The sequence below is a fragment of the Micromys minutus genome, assembly GCF_963924665.1.
Source record: "Micromys minutus genome assembly, chromosome: 8".
In the NCBI taxonomy this organism is placed as follows: domain Eukaryota; kingdom Metazoa; phylum Chordata; class Mammalia; order Rodentia; family Muridae; genus Micromys; species Micromys minutus.
The window spans coordinates 59,908,200-59,926,399 of record NC_137977.1 but is presented as its reverse complement, the minus strand read 5'-3'; the positions used below and the strand labels follow the sequence as shown (position 1 = coordinate 59,926,399).

The following is an 18,200-nucleotide window of genomic DNA, read 5'->3' as shown; positions in this document are numbered from 1 at the left end:
AGCCTCTTACTGGGCTTGATGCCTCCCAGGCTTCCTCATTCTAGTTTATTTTCCACTCTGCAAATAAATAAATAAATAGATAGATAGATAGATAGATAGATAGATAGATAGGTAAATGGATCTTTCTTAAATGTAAATATCATCTGCTAGTCTTCCATTTAAAAATTTTTCAGGGGCTCTTCTGAACCTTGAGATTAAAAACAAAACAAAACAACAAAAAACCAATGTTGAGCAGCACAGCATCTAGATCCAGTTAGTATTTGTCCCTGGCCTTGTTTGTTATGCTACAGCCCTGCCCGCAGCCTGTATATTTAGGTATCTTGGCACACTGTTGGCTTCCTGGCCGGTGCATTGGTGGACTCTGCTTGCTCTCATAGCCTTAGCTTATGGACATACTTCTTTGCAAAATGCCTGGAACTTTCTCCACTGCCACCCCTTTTCTCCCTGTACTCTAACCCCATATGCCTGGCAAACATCTCTCTTGTCTTCCCTACTAAGTTAGAAGTCTTTCCATTATTCTGTGTTCACACTGTGCTTACTATATAGGATGTGCCCTAAACATTGTGTCAATGGATGCATGTTTGCATTTATAGATGGATGGATAAGTGGATGGATGGATGGATGGATGGATGGATGGATGGATGGATGGACGGATGGGTAGATGGATGGATGGATGGATGGATGGATTGAGTGGATGGATGGATAGATGGATGGATGGATGGATGGATGGATGGATGGATGGATGGATGGATTGAGTGGATGGATGGATGGATGGATGGATGGATGGATGGATGGATGGACGGATGGACGGACGGACAGATGGGTGGATGGATGGGTGGATGGATGGGTGGATGGATGGACGGATGGATGGATGGATGGATGGATGGATGGGTAGATGGATGGGTGGATAGATGGATGGATGGATGGATGGATGGATGGTAGATGGATGGATAGATGGATGGATGGATGGATGGATGGATGGATGGATGGATGGATGGGTGGATGGATGGACGGACGGATGGATGGATGGATGGATGGATGGGTAGATGGATGGGTGGATGGATGGATGGATGGATGGGTAGATGGATGGGTGGATAGATGGATAAATAGATGGATTGAGTGGGCGGGCAAGATTTAATGTGTAGATAGAAGGATGGGTGAGTGGGTAAGTGGATGAATGGATGAGCAGGAACAGATGAATACGGCTGTCAGCAGTGCAATCAGAGAAAAGGCAAAATCAATGCCATGTTGTAAAAGCCCATTTTGGTTTCTACAGCCACCAGTCAGCAGAATTAAGAATTATGAGTTCCAGCTATCAAAGTAAAAATTAGCTAGTCTGGGGGAAACGGACAGTGTTCTTTAAGTCAGAGGATGCTGACCCAGGACTCTGAGCTTCATCTTACTCTGCTCAGACTCTCTGTCTGCCTTATGCAAGCCATTTAACTACTGAGGCTCGGTCTCTCTGTCTATTAAGTAGAGATAATAAAGCCTGTGGCCTTTGCCTGTCTCCACAAGAGTGTCACGAGGGTACAAAGTGTGGTAGGATCTGCAGGGAAGATATATGTTTATGAAGATTTAAGTGTAATCATAATAATAACACCTTGCACACGCTTGGATCGGGCTTTGTGCTTTTCAAAGTTCTTGCCTGTATATTATCTCAGTTGACTCTCAAAACAGGGAGTCAGATATTATCCCCATTCTCGGGTGAGGAAGCCGAGGCGCTGCGTGATTAAGTGGCATGCCCTGGTGACTCGGTCAGTGGCAGATCTTGATTGTCAGCCTGCTGCACATTTTTGATGATAGCCTTTCTTGGATGGATTATCTGCCTCCCTGAACAGAGAGAAGCAGGCATAATTGACCCCTTCTGGATGACTCAAGGTCATTACTGTGAGTATCAGTTCCTGTGTTGTCTTTTAGACTTGCCTGTGATGCAGGCCCAGAGCCAGCAGAGGCATAGGATAGACAGGCCTGAAGACTGTGGAGTCCCCAACCCAACAACCCATGATGTCAGTACCATGGTGCTGGGGCTGTGTCCCATCTTTCTCTCTTTCCAGTGTGAGTGTCTGAGCCCATCTCTGGGGTGTCCACTCCCTCCAATTCTTTGATCTCCATTTAGATCTTTCTGGTTTTCACCCTCTTCCACACTTTGATTTTACCCTTACAGGTCTTGGTAAAATATATATGGTAAAATATTCCATATATACAGCCAGCCAATCAAGACACTGATGGGCTCTAGACTCCAGCAAGGTAGCAAGTGTCACCTACCCTGTACCCCACCCCCCTTGCTTCCTCCAGCCCACCCAGAACCCATGCTACCGACCACAGGGTCAGATAGAACTCTGGCTGTAGTGTGTGAGGCAGCGGGGTCCGTTCTCCAAGACTGCAGAATGTGCCTGTGGAGAGCTGGGGTGGTCAGGAAGAGCTGGCCAGCATGCCTCAGGTTGACACTAGCCAGTGAGACACAATCTGTAGTGGTCTCCTTGCAGCACATCAAGTCAGCCTCACGTCTCCTTCCATCGGCACCTTCTTTCTCTCCCTGCTGGGTGGCATCCCAAAAGCCAGCCTGGTTCCATCCTGGGCACGCCTTGGGCAGCATGCCCATGCCCCATGGCCCTTCCCCAGGGGACTCAGGGGATGCTCTTTCTCTACTTGCTGTCAGGCCTCCCACAGCCTGGCTGGAGCACCTCAGCTACTTCTCCCCGAGGGAGGATGTGATGGGTGTGCCCACAACAAGGCTCCGGCAGAGACAATAGCCCAGGAATGCATTCGCTTCCTAACAAACACTGTGTGGGCTCGCACAATTGCCTTGGATTCTCGTCCAAGAAACACATTTCACGGTGCAAGGGTGCGGGTGGCTTGCCTGCCCCAGCCCGCCCACATTTCTCTCTATGCCAAAGACTTGGATGAGGGGTGGCCTCTTCCCCACAAGACCTTCACCCGAGAGTGAGCCACACTGGACCTCCATTGGTGCAGCCCTTCTTGGAAGAAGAGGCTCAGAAGAACAGTCTGTTCTTCCAGAGGGTTTTACTCTGTTCACTGTCATCTATTTCCTTTTTTTTTTTTTTTTAATGTATAGACAGTTATTTTTGTTGTGGTAAAATATACATACCATAATATTTACCATTTTAAATATACTTTTACAATTTTAAGCCCATTCACTTTTCTTTATAATCAACCCTACCGCTACAGAGACTTTCTATATTTCCCCAATTGGAAATCTGTCTCCACTGACTAACTCCATCCCACCCTCCAGTTCCCATCAGCTACTCTCTGCTTTCTGTCTCTGTGAATGTATTTCTCTTCAGCACCTCATGTAAGTAGACTTAGGCTGTATTTTTTCTTTTGTGCCTGGCTACTCTCACCTGGGTCATGACGGTTTGTTAAAATGAAAACGCATCACAACTCCTGAATATTATTCAGCCCCAATAGACGGGCCATTTGCTAATCCTTTCTCTCAACAATGGACACTTGGGTTGCTCTGCCTTTGAATGCTGCCAGTCATATAACCACAAAGAAGAATGCAAGTATTATGTCTGTTCAAGTGGCCACTCCTTTTTTGAGACCAATCTTTGAGTTCAAGCAACTCTCTCTCCTGAAAAAAATCCTAAGTAGAACACACATAAATAAGAGAATGGCTTGGCCCCTCAATGTGCAAATGGGGTTCTCTTATCCAAAAACCCAGCCGTCCTTCCGGGAACCCAGACTTGGAGAAATGGAACACAGAACAGGAAATCTGGGTCAGGATGGAGGAATGGGAAGGTTCTGTGCTTGGAAGAATGTCTAGGATTCCACAAAGAGAAGGTCCAGTAGCAAATACTAGGGAGCCACTGACAGGCCTGAGCAACAAGAAAGATACATGCAGAGGGGTTCCGTGGGGAGAGCCTTCAGCGAGGGAGGCGACAAGCCTCTTGTTCATACAAAAAGCAGAAGCAGAGACTTCCTGACTATCCACAGAGTGGAGCAAGGTGCACAAAGGTCAGAGGAGGAGGATGAAGGGACTGTTCTGAAGACAATGCTAAAGGGTCCTAAGATCCATGTTTCATGGATAGAAGTGAGTCTGTATATACAAGGTGAGCCAGGCATAGTCTTCTTCCTTGTTGTTTGATGAAAGTTCTTCAAGTGAACCTAGAGCTCAGTAATTAAGCTGGACCAGTAAGTAGGCCCTTGAATCTCAGGGATCCTCCTGTCTCTGCTTCCTCAAGCTTGAGATGACAAGTGTGTCCCTGACACTTGGGATTTTTACACAGGTTCTGGGCATCATCTCAGATCTCCCAGACTTTACCAAGTGAGCCATCTCCCCAGCCTTTCCTTCACGTCATCTCTGCACACAGCACCAGTGAAGGCAGGAGAACAAAAGGCACAGCCCTCGGTAGCTTCCTGGAGAAAGCCTAGCAGGCCTGTGCAACAGGGCCCATCGCACGATGTGATTTTTGGCTTAGCCCAGACTTTCCCAACAGCCAAGTAAGAGATAAGGTTGGAAGAGGGAACCCTCCCACAGCTCTACTTGGGAGTCCTGAGCAGTCTTCCCTGTCCCAAGTGGGGGACAAAGGCCCTGCAGGGTAGGAGCAGAAGTATTCATCTGTGGGGAGCCTGGGATAGCACAGGGGCATGGGGAGAGAGTAGAGGACTAAAGGAAGGAACGTGGACAGACAGCAGAGCCCCATCCTGTCAGGGAAGGCCAAAGGAAGGTAAGCAGGCCTTGAATGGTAGAAGCAGGGAGGAGTCCTTAGCTCTGGGGTCAGAGCACTCTGCAGACAGGCCCTGGAGCTGCATGAGGCCTTCCCTGCATCATCACCAGAGTGAGAAAGGCCACTTTCCAGACAGCCCATGCCACAGCAGCCCCGGGTTCTCAGGCCCTGGATCTTTGAAGAATTTCCCATTTTACCTCACTTGTCACTAAACTGGGCAGACACTTGTGGGGAGATACTACAGGCCCAGAGACAGAGCTCTGGACCAGCGTGACCAGCACACACCAGCATGTGCTGAGAAGGCTGCCTTCAGTCTCCCCTTCCCTTCCCTAGAAGCCCCATCTTCTGCCTTCTCTGTCCTTTCTGCAGCATTTTACTTATTTATTGGAATGTCTACAACAGTTTGACTTGTGGCTTTTGTTTGTTTGAGGCGGACTCTTACTGTGGAGCCCAAACTGGCCTTAAACTCAACGTCCCCCAGCCACAGAAAGTCCTGATATTATAGCTGTGAAGCGCCACTCCCAGATAGCCATTTTTGGTTTAAGGATTTTTCTTCTGCTAGCTGCCCTCCAACCCCAAGGAGGGGGCCAGGGGCACATAAGGGAAGGTAACAGCGGGAGTTCCAGAGCTGTGCAGAGCTCACCTTTTACTAGCCTAGCCTCCATCTTTCCTGGAGAGTAAGCAAAAGCAGACATCTTTCCCTCCAACTTCACCCACCAGGGTCACTAAACCCTTCCAGGCCCTGGGATCAGCTCCCAGATGGGCTGCATGGATGCCGGCCTGCTTCAGGCTGAGATATCCCCCGACATTTTCCAGAACGTGTTTCCTGAGTCATCCAGATGAAAGATCCATGCGTGGCTCTTAGAGCGCCCCCAGGACACCCCCAGTGGAAGCCTCCTGGGCCCTTCTTAAGGATTGACAACCCTGAGTCAAGAGAGTACCAGAAGCAGACCCCACTGTGGAGGGAAGAGACAGCTGTGTGCTAACACAGCCTGCTGTGCAGACATAGCAGGAAGTGTCCACGCTACTTTCACACTTTTGCACTACTAGAATGAAGCAGATAATGGGGAAGGTGTAAAAAGTGTGTGGGTACATTCTCAGAAGGCAGTCCTGCAAGGAACACTGCCTGGGTCAGAGGCTGTGAAGCTGGTATTATCACTATGTTGCTCCAGAACAGTGGATCTCAACCTCCCTAATGCTGCCACCCCCCTAATGCCATTCCTCATGTTGTGGTGGCACCGCCCCAACCCCAACCATACAATTCTTTTCATTGCTACTTCGTAACCGCCATTTTGCTACTTCGTAACCGCCATTTTGCTACTTTTGTGAATCGTAGTGTAAGTATCTGATATTCACCTCGTGATCCGCAGGTTGAGAACCACTGTCCTAGGCGGCACTGGCACATAATCTGTGTGTTTGCAGAAATGTCGGTTGTAATTCTGCGCCATTTCTGGAGAAGTATGTGAGATGGGGATGCTCACATCACCTCTGTTTCCTTCCCAAGCTGGATGTAAGATGTCGGTGGGACGTGGGTAGGAGCATCATGACACACTAGGCTGCTAGGAAGTGGCCTATCTGAAGAGTCTTGTGTGTACAGGGTCTAAGTAGGGTGGGACTATGAGATCTGTGATGATCTAGACCATACAAAGATGTGAAACATGTGTCACATACTGAAAATGCTGACTGTAAGCCAAATGTAGCATCTGTAATCTCAGCCCTGGGGATGCCGGGGTAAGAGGATTACTGGTTCAAGACCAGCCTGCACCATGTATGAAATCATGTCTCAAATGGGGAAGGGTGGGTTAAAAAAAAAAAAAAAGTCAAGCAAAACATGGTAGTGCATACTTCTAATCCCAAAACTTATGCAGTAGAGACAGGGGCACCAGGATTCAGGGTCATTGTCTTAGGGTTTTACTGCTGTGTACAGACACCATGACCAAGGTAATTCTTTTTTTTTCTTTTTTTTAATTTTTTATTGGATATTCTTTGTGTTTCCATTTCAAATGTTATCCTCTTTCCCACCATTCACTTGTGTTCATGAAGGTGCCCTTCTCCCAACCACCCTCTCCACCTCTCCAACCAACCTCTCCACCTCAGTGTCCAAGGAAAGCGAACCTTCACTGGACAAAGGCCTCTTCTCTCACTGATACCAGAAAATGCTATTCTTGGCTACATATGCAACTGGAGCCATGGGTCTCTCCATGTGTGCTCATTGGTTGGTGTTTTAGTCCCTGGGAGTTCTGGAGGGTTTGGTTGGTTGATGTTGTTTTTCCCATAGGCAAGGCAGCTCTTATAAGGACATTTAATTGGGCTGGCTTGCAGGTTCAGAGGTTCAGTCCATTATCACCAAAGTGGGAACGTGGCAGCATCTAGACAGGCGTGGTGCAGGAGGAGCTGAGAGTTCTACATCATCATCTAAAGGCTGCTAGCAGAATACTGACTTCCAGGATGAGGGTCTTAAAGCTACACCCACAGTAATAAACCTACTCCAAAAGGGCCACACCCACTCTAACATGTCCATACCTACTCCAACAAGGCCACACCTTCTAATGGTGCTACTCCCTGGGACAGGAATGAGCAAAACAGTGGCCCACCTGCAGGGGTCTAGCAGCTGGGTACAGCCTGACCGTCTTCTTCTCTGCCCTCTCATCCACAGCTCTTGCAGTCTCAGGATGTGAAGGAAGACGCCGTCCTCTGCTGCTCCATGGAGGTGAGCAGTGGCCTCCAATGGCCTAAGTCCAGACGCACGTGCCCTCTGGCCTCAGAGTTGAAGGAAACCAAAGTCGTTGTGTTTCTGTAGAGCCAGGCATGTGGAGGATTGTTCTCTAGGGGAATTATTACAGGCTGCACTGTCCATTTCTTAGTCAAAAGACCTCCTGCTGTTTAGATGAGGTGTGCCATAGGAATAACTTAAGAGGTAGCAAGTGACCTGCTGTCCCCAAAGATCTCCCTTCACTCCCGTGGTATGCAACTGGAAGAAGGCTCCAAATGCTGGGCTGAGTCTCCTACACTGGCTTTTGAGAGGCACTATTCCTGATCTCAAGATGTAGCCACTGAACACTGAGGCTTCTTCTGGAATCTTCCTCCTAAGGCTGGCTGGGTTCTTGAGACAGATCCTTGCCCTCTACAAGTAAACCAAAGTCGTTCAGGATGGCATACAGAGAATGGACCGTCTGGCATGGGGACCCAGCCTGTCTGTGCAAGTGAGCTTACTGTATGCTCACATATAAGGCTACATCCCAGGAGCTTTAAGTCCCAAGAACTTACACAGCATCCTGGGTTGGATAAGATGGTGAAGTTTCTCTGTTGGGGTTCAGCTGGATACCTGCATGGTGCTTGCAGAGATTAGAGGAAAAGATAAGGTCAGGGTCTGTCTTTTCAGATAGCTTCAAGGTTGGTACATGCTCAGGGGCTGGGGAATATATGGGGGTAATGTGCCTATAACCCTGGAAATCAAGGGAGAGAGGTCAGAGTGGGTCATAGATGTCAGGGAAGGGCATTGTAGGAAAGGTGGAGCCTAGAAAAGCAAGTAGGACAAGCCAGGGTGCAGTGGCAAGAAGCATTCAGATAATACAGGAAGAAGGGTCGGTCCTTCAAGGGTTGTTAGCCCATAAAGATTAAAGTTTCTCCTGGCCAGGATTTTTTGTTTTTTGATTTTTTTTCCCTCCGAAGATTGACAGGTCTCCCAGTTGCCTGGCAAATTTCTACTTCAGTTCATATTTCTCTGTTAATTATCATCACAAATGTGGACAGAGGTCAGTTCTGGGGCTAGAGGTATATTTGGGCTTAGAAAGGAGACCCGTCTTCCCTCGTGTTCCACACAGACACACATAGGTACTGATCACTAATCTGTTTCCAGAGAAATATCTGGCAAATGGGAATTACCACAAAGATGCTTGATCACCCAAGGGAGGTCCAGTGAGGGTCTAAGTGTAGTCAGAGAAAGCTCCCTACAGGAGGGGAGGGTCTGGGGTAGAGGACTTAATAGATGAGTTCCTGGTGAGTTGCTATCAAGCCTGGGCAGCAGGCAATATCCTGGTACCCAGCATACCTGCTGGCAGATGATTGTTAACTCTCACCGTTGGCTATTCCTGCCTGGATCTACATATACCTAGGACAATTTAGATCTTCTTGGTCCTTGCCTCCAGCCTTCCTAGCCAAGGATGGGGGTGTGTGCACGGAAAAGGGAATGTCTAGTACGGGGTCCAAGTCCTCACCCTGACCACACTTCTCCCCCACAGTTACAAAGCACGGGCCGCCTGCTAGAGGAGCAGCTGCCAGAGATGATGACAGACCTCCTAGCCAGCGCAAGAGATAAGATGCTGTGCCCCTCGGAGTCCATGCTAACCCGGTCCCTGCTCCTGGAGGTCATCGAGCTCCACGCCAACAGCTGGAACCCTCTGACGCCCCCCATCACGCAGTACTACAACAGGACCATCCAGAAACTAACGGCCTGACAAGGGGGCCTGGCGGGCAGCCCACTGGCAGCTGGGGCCCTGGTGCACAGGGCCAGATGGACAGGCGAAAAGACAGGGGTGGCCCCGGCGGGAAAGAGACCTGAGCAGGGAGGCAGGTAGCAATGGTGGCCAGTCTGGAGCCAGCGGAGGAGGGGATTGGATCCCTCGGAAGGGCTCCCCGTGCAGCCCACCCCGCCTCCCCGCCCCAGCCCCAGCCTGCGCATGTGGTAGCTCACACCAAGGGAAGCATGTCTCTTTGTCCGGGTGGTCACCCGCCCTTGCTCTCTTCTCCTCCTCCTCCTCAGCTCTAGTCCTCCCCGCCCCCTACCTTCCAGCTCAACCCCCCCCCCCCCCCCGCCCCTTAGAGCTTTATGGGCGGAATCTCTGCCTCTCACTGTCTACAGCTGCTGCTCAGCCTCCCACACCTCTGGCCACCGCTTGGGTCAGCCAGGACTGCCGAAGGCTGAAAAAGTGGGTCGAGACCGCTCTCATTGTTCCCACGTGCTGTCAGCCACAGTCGCCAACTGGCAGCAGGCAACGTGTAGCAGATGTCTGGGAGGACAAAGGCAGGCACGGTCCCCACCAGCCGCCCATAATTGATGGCCTTTGTCAGCCCCAGCGGAGCTGGAGAGAGGCTTTTTCCCCCCTCTAACCTCCATGCTCTCCACCCGCCACCCTCCTAACTTCCTCCAACCCTCAGCCTCCAGCCCCAGGGCCTGCTGCTGCCCCCCCCCCCAAGGCAGAGAAGGGAGCTGGGGCTCACAGCTCAGCTTGTTCCCTTTTATTTTGTTTTTCAAAAGTTCGGTTGCTTTGAAGTCTTTTCCTCCATGAAAATGCCCTAGATTTTGTGATCACATAGTTATCCCCTCAAGGATCCCCCACTAGTGGGAGATCAAACCCTGCCCCCTCTGGAAAGAATCTAGCCACTAGCAGTGTGCCAGTAGCCAGCTAGTAATAGGAAACTTCTGCCCCAATGGGGGTCCCCACTGGAATCCTGTGTAGCTGGGCCCCTGTCCTGTGGTGCCTCTGTTCTATCTACTGCTAGCTTCCAAAGGGCTGATACTGTCCCCTGGACTGACTACCTTAGGACCTGCTCTGGCCCCGTTATGGCAAACAGGGCCAGAAATGAGGCTGGCAAATTAAAGCCAAACACAGGTCTTGTTCCAAGTAACTGTTGGAGGAAGAGCCCACTGCTGGCTCCACCGGCCTTGGAACCTACTTCACGAACCCTTGCCTCAACCCAGGCAAGACCCACAAGCCCTACCTCCAAGGCTGCTGCGGAGAGGGGAAATCGTTGGGTCCTGACTGGTAGGCAACCAGGCAGACGGCCAAATGAAGTTCTTCAGGCTAGAAACAAGTCTCTGATTTCTTGGGAGGCTCTGGTCCCAGGGAACAACCACTTCCATAATGGCTAGGGAGGAAGATGAGGCAGTCTGAGAGGCTGGTCTTGCTGGGATGAATGGAGGTTCTTCCACCTTATCTCTGGGAAGCTGGAACCCACACTTTGATGATCCCCCCCAGGACATCACTGGACCTGGTCATACCTAGACCATGGCGGAGCCTCTTAACCAGTGGTTCTCACCCTGTGAGTCATGTCCTCTGTGGGGGAAGCAAACAACCCTTTCACGGGTGTCACATATCACATATCCCGCATATCCAATACTCACGTTACGACTCGTAACAATAGTAGAATCACAATTATGAAGTACCAACAAAAATAACTTTATGGTTGGGGGTCACCGCCGCATGAGGAAGAGCGGGAGTATTAACGGGTCGCAGCGTCGGAAGGTTGACAGGCGCTGCTCGTGAGGCCTCCGAGTTGACTTCACACTGTCTACAGTGAAAAGGCAGGACGGTCTCTCCTAATTGTCCCAAGTCTAGAAGAATAGAAAAAGGGACTCGGGTGGGGGAGGGAGAGTTCCTGAGTTCTCTCTGGCTGTCTCCAAGTGAAGTATTCAGGTCCCAAGATGAGGCCTCTGAAGAGGGCTGCCGGGAATAAGGTATAGAGATCACGGCGGCCCCAGCTTTGATCTCGTTCCTTTTCCTCTCCTCCTTCCTCTCCTTTTCTCTGCTTCTCGCTGCCTTGTCTCGCATCCCAGCCCTTAGGCTGAGCCTGGAGCCCAGGGACGCTGTGAGCCCCACAGGAGGTGTTGAGGGAAGAGCAGGCCAGGTAGAGTTCCCAGAGAAGACATCAGGGAATTGATGCTCGGGTAGAGTTGGGCAGCGCAGGCCCACAGGCACCTGCTCTCTGCATAGACCTGCTTCCCAGGTGTCTATAGGGTGGTATGAGCATGTGTGTGAGCCTGTGTGTGTGTGTGTGTGTGTGTGTGTGTGTTTGTGTGTGTCTGTGTGTGTGTACGTGTGTGTGTGTGCGTGTGTGTGCAAATACAGGTATGTACATTTGCATCTGCTGAGAGTGAAGCAGGACCATGAGAAAGAAAGAAAGGCCGACGGTGAGGACACGGGCCACGGTAGAGAGGTCTCCTAGACTCCGCATTGTGCTCACAGAGTAGGCTCCACACGGTGGCTCCCAAACATTGTGTAGGGGGTCTAGTGGCCCCTAAAGAGGCAGAGACCATGTCTTTGTGGGCACCGTTGGCCTAATTCAGCTCCTTCTTAATGTCCAATTGCTCTTGCCTCAAGAGCAGCCCTTCCTAGGGCTCTGAGGACCAGTATGAAGATGCAAGGTATGAATATGTATACATATATAAATATATTTTTAACTACATGTTGTGTCCCTGTGGCTCCAGAGTTGTAGTTTGCCTAGTGTATTCCACTGCTCAAAACCACTTCCCGGTCTATGCTAATATGACAGACACTTCCAGCTGTTTGTCTGTCTGTCTTAAATGCAGATCCCGGTTACTTTTTCAGACATGAAAACTTTTTTTTTTTTTTTAATTTTTTAAAGAGACAGTAAAGCCTAAAATCTAAAAGGCTGAGCGCCTTCCTGTAGGGGAAGTGGGGGACTTGCAGGTACCCTGACCTTCCCAGGCCAGAGCCTCTCCCGCTGCGGGAGGATCGGACTAGCAAAACCCGCCTGTGAATGAGTGAACAGGAGGCAGAGCCTCTCTCAGACGTGTGTTGTCCTGTCTGGCCATGGTGATCTGATACTGAGCCTTTTTAGGCTCCCCTACCTAACAGGACAAGTTGGCCCTTGTTTTCCTCTCAGTTGGCCTGCAGGTTACTGTTCTCATGGCCATATTGCCTAAGATCTGGACCACAGATCCTGCAGGGCTCTTGACCCGCCCTGGACAAGGCCAGGACCACCACCATCGACCACGGGGAACATCTCCCCCCCAAATACATCTTAATCCATGAATCTTCTCGTCCAGTCTGTAAACCTTTACAGTTTGGGGATCATCTTGTCCATCTGTGTAGATGTAAATGTTGACCCAATTGATATTTATTCTAATTTTTATTGTATTTTATTTTATTTCGTCTGAGGGTGGGGGTGGGTGGGTGGGAAGTAGACCACTGGTCGCAACCAGGGCAGCTGCAGTGATGGAGCCCAGGCAGCCCAGGAAGCAAGAGAAGCTGCTCCTTGGGGCCACTCTGGGTGGCATTCTCTGGGTAGCTGCATCCTGGACTCAGAAGCCAGACAGTGTTCCTTGTCCCATACACTCAGGCTTGCCCTTGGCTTGATGTCCCTCTGTTGCCTGGCACTGTGTTGGAAAGCCTCTGACTGGGTCTTGGAGGAGGTGGGTTGGTGAGAATGGAATTCTCCTCTGCTCAGGACACTTGCCCCAGAGGATCTGGAGCCTCACCTGAGCCAGCTGGGGGCCTGACAACAGGACCTACCTCCCTGGAGCAGGGTCTGGAGATTGCCGCCAAAGCTATGGGCCAATCCTGCTCGCACCATCGTCCCCTTCCCTCTACCCAAATATCCTGCTTCCCAGCTGAACCCAAACTACAAGTGGGTTTAAAAAAAAATAATAAATGATACCAAAAACCAAAAGTATGCTGAGTCTTTCTTCTCTGTATTGAGCTCAGCTTTCACCAAGGCTCAGCTGAGTCTCAGAAGAGCCCAACCCAAGATACGTGCTGGGTGAGGAGAGCATCCTCACCTCTCCCCTGGCTGCTGTCCGGGGCAAGAGCAGACTCTAGGGCAGGAGGAGGTTGGGAAAGGGCTCATGCAAGATAAGTGGGCAGAGGAATGGATTTTCTGTCTCTAAAAGCTGGGGTTCTGGGGCCAAGTCAGGGTGGTGGAGTTTCCTGAAGAAAATGGCTTTTGTGATAACTATGGCTTGAAACAAAGACATACCACATCATGGGAAACATGGCTCCTAAGAAGCCTGAGAATGGCAAAGTCTCAGTCACAAGTATCGCTCCAGTCTTGGGCAGTCAAATGAGTCTTTCATCGGGTCCTAAATAAGCCCCTGAGATGTATGGGATATCACACCCTCATTCCAGTGTCTTCTGTGGAGAAGCAGGGGAACATTACCTCTTAGTAGCAACCCTTCTGTGTAGCGTTCAACTCCTCCCTAGGTGGTCGCAGAGCAGCTGAAGAGGATGTGTGGAGATTCAGCCATTGCTCAGGATTGAGTCTAATACCTCCACAAACCGTCTCGGGATAACCAAGCCTACACCACTCGGGTGGAAGGAAACAAGGATTTAATTAAATGGCTGAGATCCTTGTCAAAAATTCAAAGGAGTAAGAACAGCAATGAGGGGACAAAGGGAAAGTGCTTGAAGATAACTCCCAGGGAGAAAGGGGAGTCCAAACCTCAAACTCCACAGAGATGATGCTGGGTGACTTAATCCCACATAGAAGGGTATAGATTACTAAGTCCCATGCAGCCTGTCATCCAAATACAAAGTGTTCCACCCAGTTCTTCGCCCCCATCTCTGCTATATGAGTCCTCCATCTTGTAAAGAGAAGTTTACATTTGCCCTAGATCTATAGAAAGGCTCTGTCTTAAGTGATCATCTAGAATGCACCAGAAGACCGAGAATGGTCTCTTGAGCACTAAAGCAAAGGTTGAGAACAGATTGGGAGCCAAGAGAAGGGGTTGCTGGGCCGGGAGACAGTGGTTCTGTGCCAGGTTAATGCTCACAGTTGGTCCAGTGAAGTAGGCAGACAAGTGGTGTTTGGGGTGGACTTGCTTGGTTTTCTATGTAAGAAGTTTAACTTTATGTGTGTGTGAGAGGTTTTTGTGCCTGTGTTGTATATACACCACATGTGTTCCTGGTACCTGCAGGGGTCAGGAGGTGGCATCTGTGTGTGTGTGTGTATGTGTGTGTGTGTTGCATGTCTGTGTATTCATGAGTGTATCTGCAGATGTCTGTGTGTGTACAGTGTCTACAGTGCATGTGCGGGTGAGCTTCCTGGGGGAGCAGGTAAGTCACTCCTGCCCCCTGTGCTGCAGCACCAGGTAAAAAGTATGTGTCTATTAAAGATAAATCAGAGGATAGTGCTGCGGAGCCTGTCCTTTCCTCTTGCCTTTACAACGATTCTGGGGATTGAACTTAGGTTACCAGAATTATACCAGAAGCACCTTTTCCCCCTGAGCCATCTGGCCAGCCCTGCTTTGACCTTTTGGTGGTGTGGGATGTGGAACTCAAAGCTCATGAAGCTTTAGTGCTAAGCTGAACACCATACCCGTTAAGTGGTTCCTACTCCCATTTTACAGATGAGCGAAGGGCAAACAGTGCAAGGGCCAAATCGCCAAGTGCCTTTTACCTGGAAAGCTGACACTCATTCTGTCCCACCCCCTTTCCCCTGCAGTGGCCAGTCAGTCAGACAGAGGGGCAGTCAGCTGCCTGCTGAGAGGGGCCAGAGCAGCTCTCCAGCTTCCCTCCTGCTGTGGAGACCAGGGCTTCTGGGCTTTCTCCATGAGTGTGAGAGGAGCTTGCAAAGTTTGAGTTCATTGTACGGTCCTGCTGGGTCCCAGTTCCCAAAGGCAGGAGATAAGAGAGTCCCTGTGGGGCGACACTTCAAGAACCAGGCCAATAAGCAAACTGGTAGAAACTTTTCCTAACTCCTGATACAGGACACACCACACAACTTCCAGAACCCTGACCTTAGAGAGCCTCTTTTCTGACTTAAGGGTAGTGGGTATGTCATACCTTGATTGGGATGCCAGAGGAAAGGGGTTGAGAGACACTGTCTGCCACCCTGGAGCACAGCATCGTGTTCACCATGAAGAACAGTAATGGTCTTGTAGAACTGACCCCTGTAGTGGGCCTTTCAGCCATTCTTCGAGCCACGGTGCTGGGTTTGCCTGTGGCTGAACTGTGGTGGCCAACACATTCAGAGTGGGGGGAGGGTGTCCAGTAAGCCACTTGAGTTCAACAGAATGCATACCGTGATTCAAGACTGTCTGTTGCACTCATAGGCCCTAAGCAAGTTTGCATGCGTGCATGCGTGTGTGTAAACTCGATTTCATGGTTTCTCATAGCTATATTAGTATGGAGATAAACATATCAATAATTACCCAACATTCTCTTTAACCTAAACGTTAAGTTTTCATTCCAATTTTAAATGAAATCATCTTGTGGACCCCATGAGGGACCATATCTTCATCCATCCAAGGTACTGTAACAAAGCACCAAAGAACTCGATGGCGTTTGAACAACAGTTTGTGTCAGGCGGTGAGGCAGAGGTGCCAGTATGGCAGGCTCCTGTGAGGATCCTTCTGGCCGCAGACTACCAACTGCTCCCTGTGTCTACGCAGGCAGAAAAAGGGTTTGCAAAGAGCTGAGGTGGGGGCAGCTTTTCCATTCATAAGGGGTTCCGTCTGTGACACCCCTCCCTCAAAGATACACCTCTGAATGCTACCATACAAGGGCTCAGAACTACAATGTGACTTTGGAGCTAGTCCTTCATTCAGTTCACAGGAGCTGCCGCTCCGCCTGGGGGAACATCAGCCCTGAGTAGGTGTCTTCCCTGAGCAAGGAGCTCTGCTGCCCATTTGGTTTCAGGGTAACTCAGAGCAGGGAGGGGCTGACAGGGCAGCTCACAGAAGCTACATGAGGAAACAAGCCAGTGTCCCCACACATGAGTCTCTCATTCACTGAGCACTGTATCCCACGCTGGTCCCGAGCACTCAGTCTTCCTTAAATTCACAGGAGCATCCTGACTTTGTGTATGGTTAGCTCTGGGGCTATAGATGACTCTAGCTAGGATCCCACAGCTGCCCTGATGTGTAGAGGGTTCTATGTGTGGTGATCTCAGCCACCAATTTCCTGCTTCTGAGATCCCTTACCTGCCCCCACCCCAACACCCAACCCCCCCATCCCCACTCCACGCCCCCACACTCCCCCCCAGTGCTTTCCAATTACTTCCTCTTGCACTGGAGGGTCTTCTGGAAATGAGAGCTGGCAACAGCCTGCTGTGTCAGCCTCCCTGGCAACAGAGGGTCCCAGCCACCCACAGCCACCCACCCACAGCCTGGCTCAATTGCTGGGTATCCACTTCAAGATTCTGATAGTGGCATGCACAATGAAGAGCCAATGCCTGACTTAGGGAACACTACAGGGCTTGTCCAACTTCATTCCCAGCCTCGGGGGGAAAAAAGGACAGTCCCTCCCTATCAGGTGACAAGCTAGGGAGAGCCCCAGAACCCAAGTCTACAGGAAAACCAGCTGAAAAACTGAAAACAGACTTCTAGAGCTCTCCCACGTGTCGCTGAAACATCTGGCAGCTGGGTTTGAAAGACGCTCACTCACGTGCACAAAACCTGGTAGACGGTCCTCCCGACAGACCTACTTGCTTCTGGGTGAGCCAGTGGTGGTAGGCTTCACAGCAGACACACCTGTACAGTTTTCAACGCAGGCCACACAGCCCGTCAGTCCCACTAATCACCAACATTATTTAGGGCCACTTGGGGGGGATATCTAATTCAGTCTTCCTGCCTCAGTCTCCTAAGTGCCGGGGTTCCCCGTGTGTAACGCCGTGCCTGGCTTCACAGCATTTCTTAGTTAAATACAGAACTGTGCATAGGGCCTCACAGGACCATCCTAAAGCTCTGAGTTGAAAGGGGGTCCCCAGCTTGCAATTCTTGTGCTCAAGCAGAGTCTCTAAAAACAAGCGGGGGGCATCATGCTCGGAGTTCTAGAAGCTTCTTTCAGCCCTTACTCGTTATAGCAGCCAGCCCACTTCAACCCCTCAGTTCCCAGGGCACAGAGGGGCCTCTGACCAGGGCTCTTGGTGACCCAATAGAACGCTCACCAAAGTAAGTCCAAGGTTAACTAAATGGGTGATTGAAGACTCAGGGCCCAATCAGGTATAGGCATGCGCTCCAACGCAGTCTCAGCCTAGAGGAACTCAGACATCCATGCCATTCTGCAGAGGTTGACAGAGGACAGGAAGGTGACACTATAGGCACAAAAAAAGTCACTTGGGTTTTTCCTGGGTGAATTCTGCCATGGCACTCAGGGTGGTGAATGAGCAAGCTGAAAGTCCCAGGGTCTGTGTCTCATGGTTCACTGACTGTGCCTCCAGGGCTTTTATGGGGCAGGGTTTGGACAATGTTGGTTGGCTTGGGCCCACACCAGGCCTCCTTGAGTCACAGTGACTAGCAGAGCAGACTTTCACTTAGTGTCACCTCCTCCAGGAAGTATGCCCCAAGCGCCCTCCAAGTCAGGGTTACAAGTCCTTCTGGGCCAAACAGGCAGCACTGGCACAAAAGCAAACCCAGTTCAGCATACTGGAGCAATTAAAAGGGAAAGAGGTGGTGAGAAACACCCAGGGACTAGTTAAATCTCCGGGTATTTTGGTTGGGAAGGAGGATCCAGGGTAGGAGGCTGTGGGTTCTGATCTTCACATCCCTTAGATCTCTCCGCAGGCATCTGATCATGTGACTAATGTGCCTCTTTAAACTAGGAAGCTTTTTTTGTTTGGTTGGCTGGTTGGTTTATTTTTTGAGACAGGGGTTCTCTTTGTAGCCCTGCCTGTCCTGGAACTCGGGGTGGCTTTGAATTCAGCGATCCCCCTGCCTCTGTCTTCCAAGTACAGGGACTGAAGGCATGCACCACCACCTGGCCTTGGTAGTTTGGTTTGGTTTGGTTTGGTTTGGAGTTTTTCTTTGTTTATTTGTTGGGTTGGTTGGTTTGG

The 18,200-nt window shown here is 50.3% G+C and overlaps 1 protein-coding gene across 5 annotated transcripts in view; it reads left to right on the top strand.

The window, feature by feature from the left end:
* The window catches only part of CTIF (cap binding complex dependent translation initiation factor), a 258,284-nt gene extending 245,716 nt beyond the window's left edge, over window positions 1-12,568 (top strand). For all 5 annotated transcript variants that reach the window (XM_080920215.1, XM_080920216.1, XM_080920213.1 and 2 more), the window contains 2 exons: window positions 7,345-7,398; window positions 8,930-12,568. In XM_080920215.1, coding sequence (XP_080776341.1) covers window positions 7,345-7,398; window positions 8,930-9,145 — 270 coding nt within the window. In that variant the 3' untranslated portion in view covers window positions 9,146-12,568. The remainder of the gene's footprint in view (window positions 1-7,344; window positions 7,399-8,929) is intronic.
* Window positions 12,569-18,200: the final 5,632 nt, after the last annotated feature.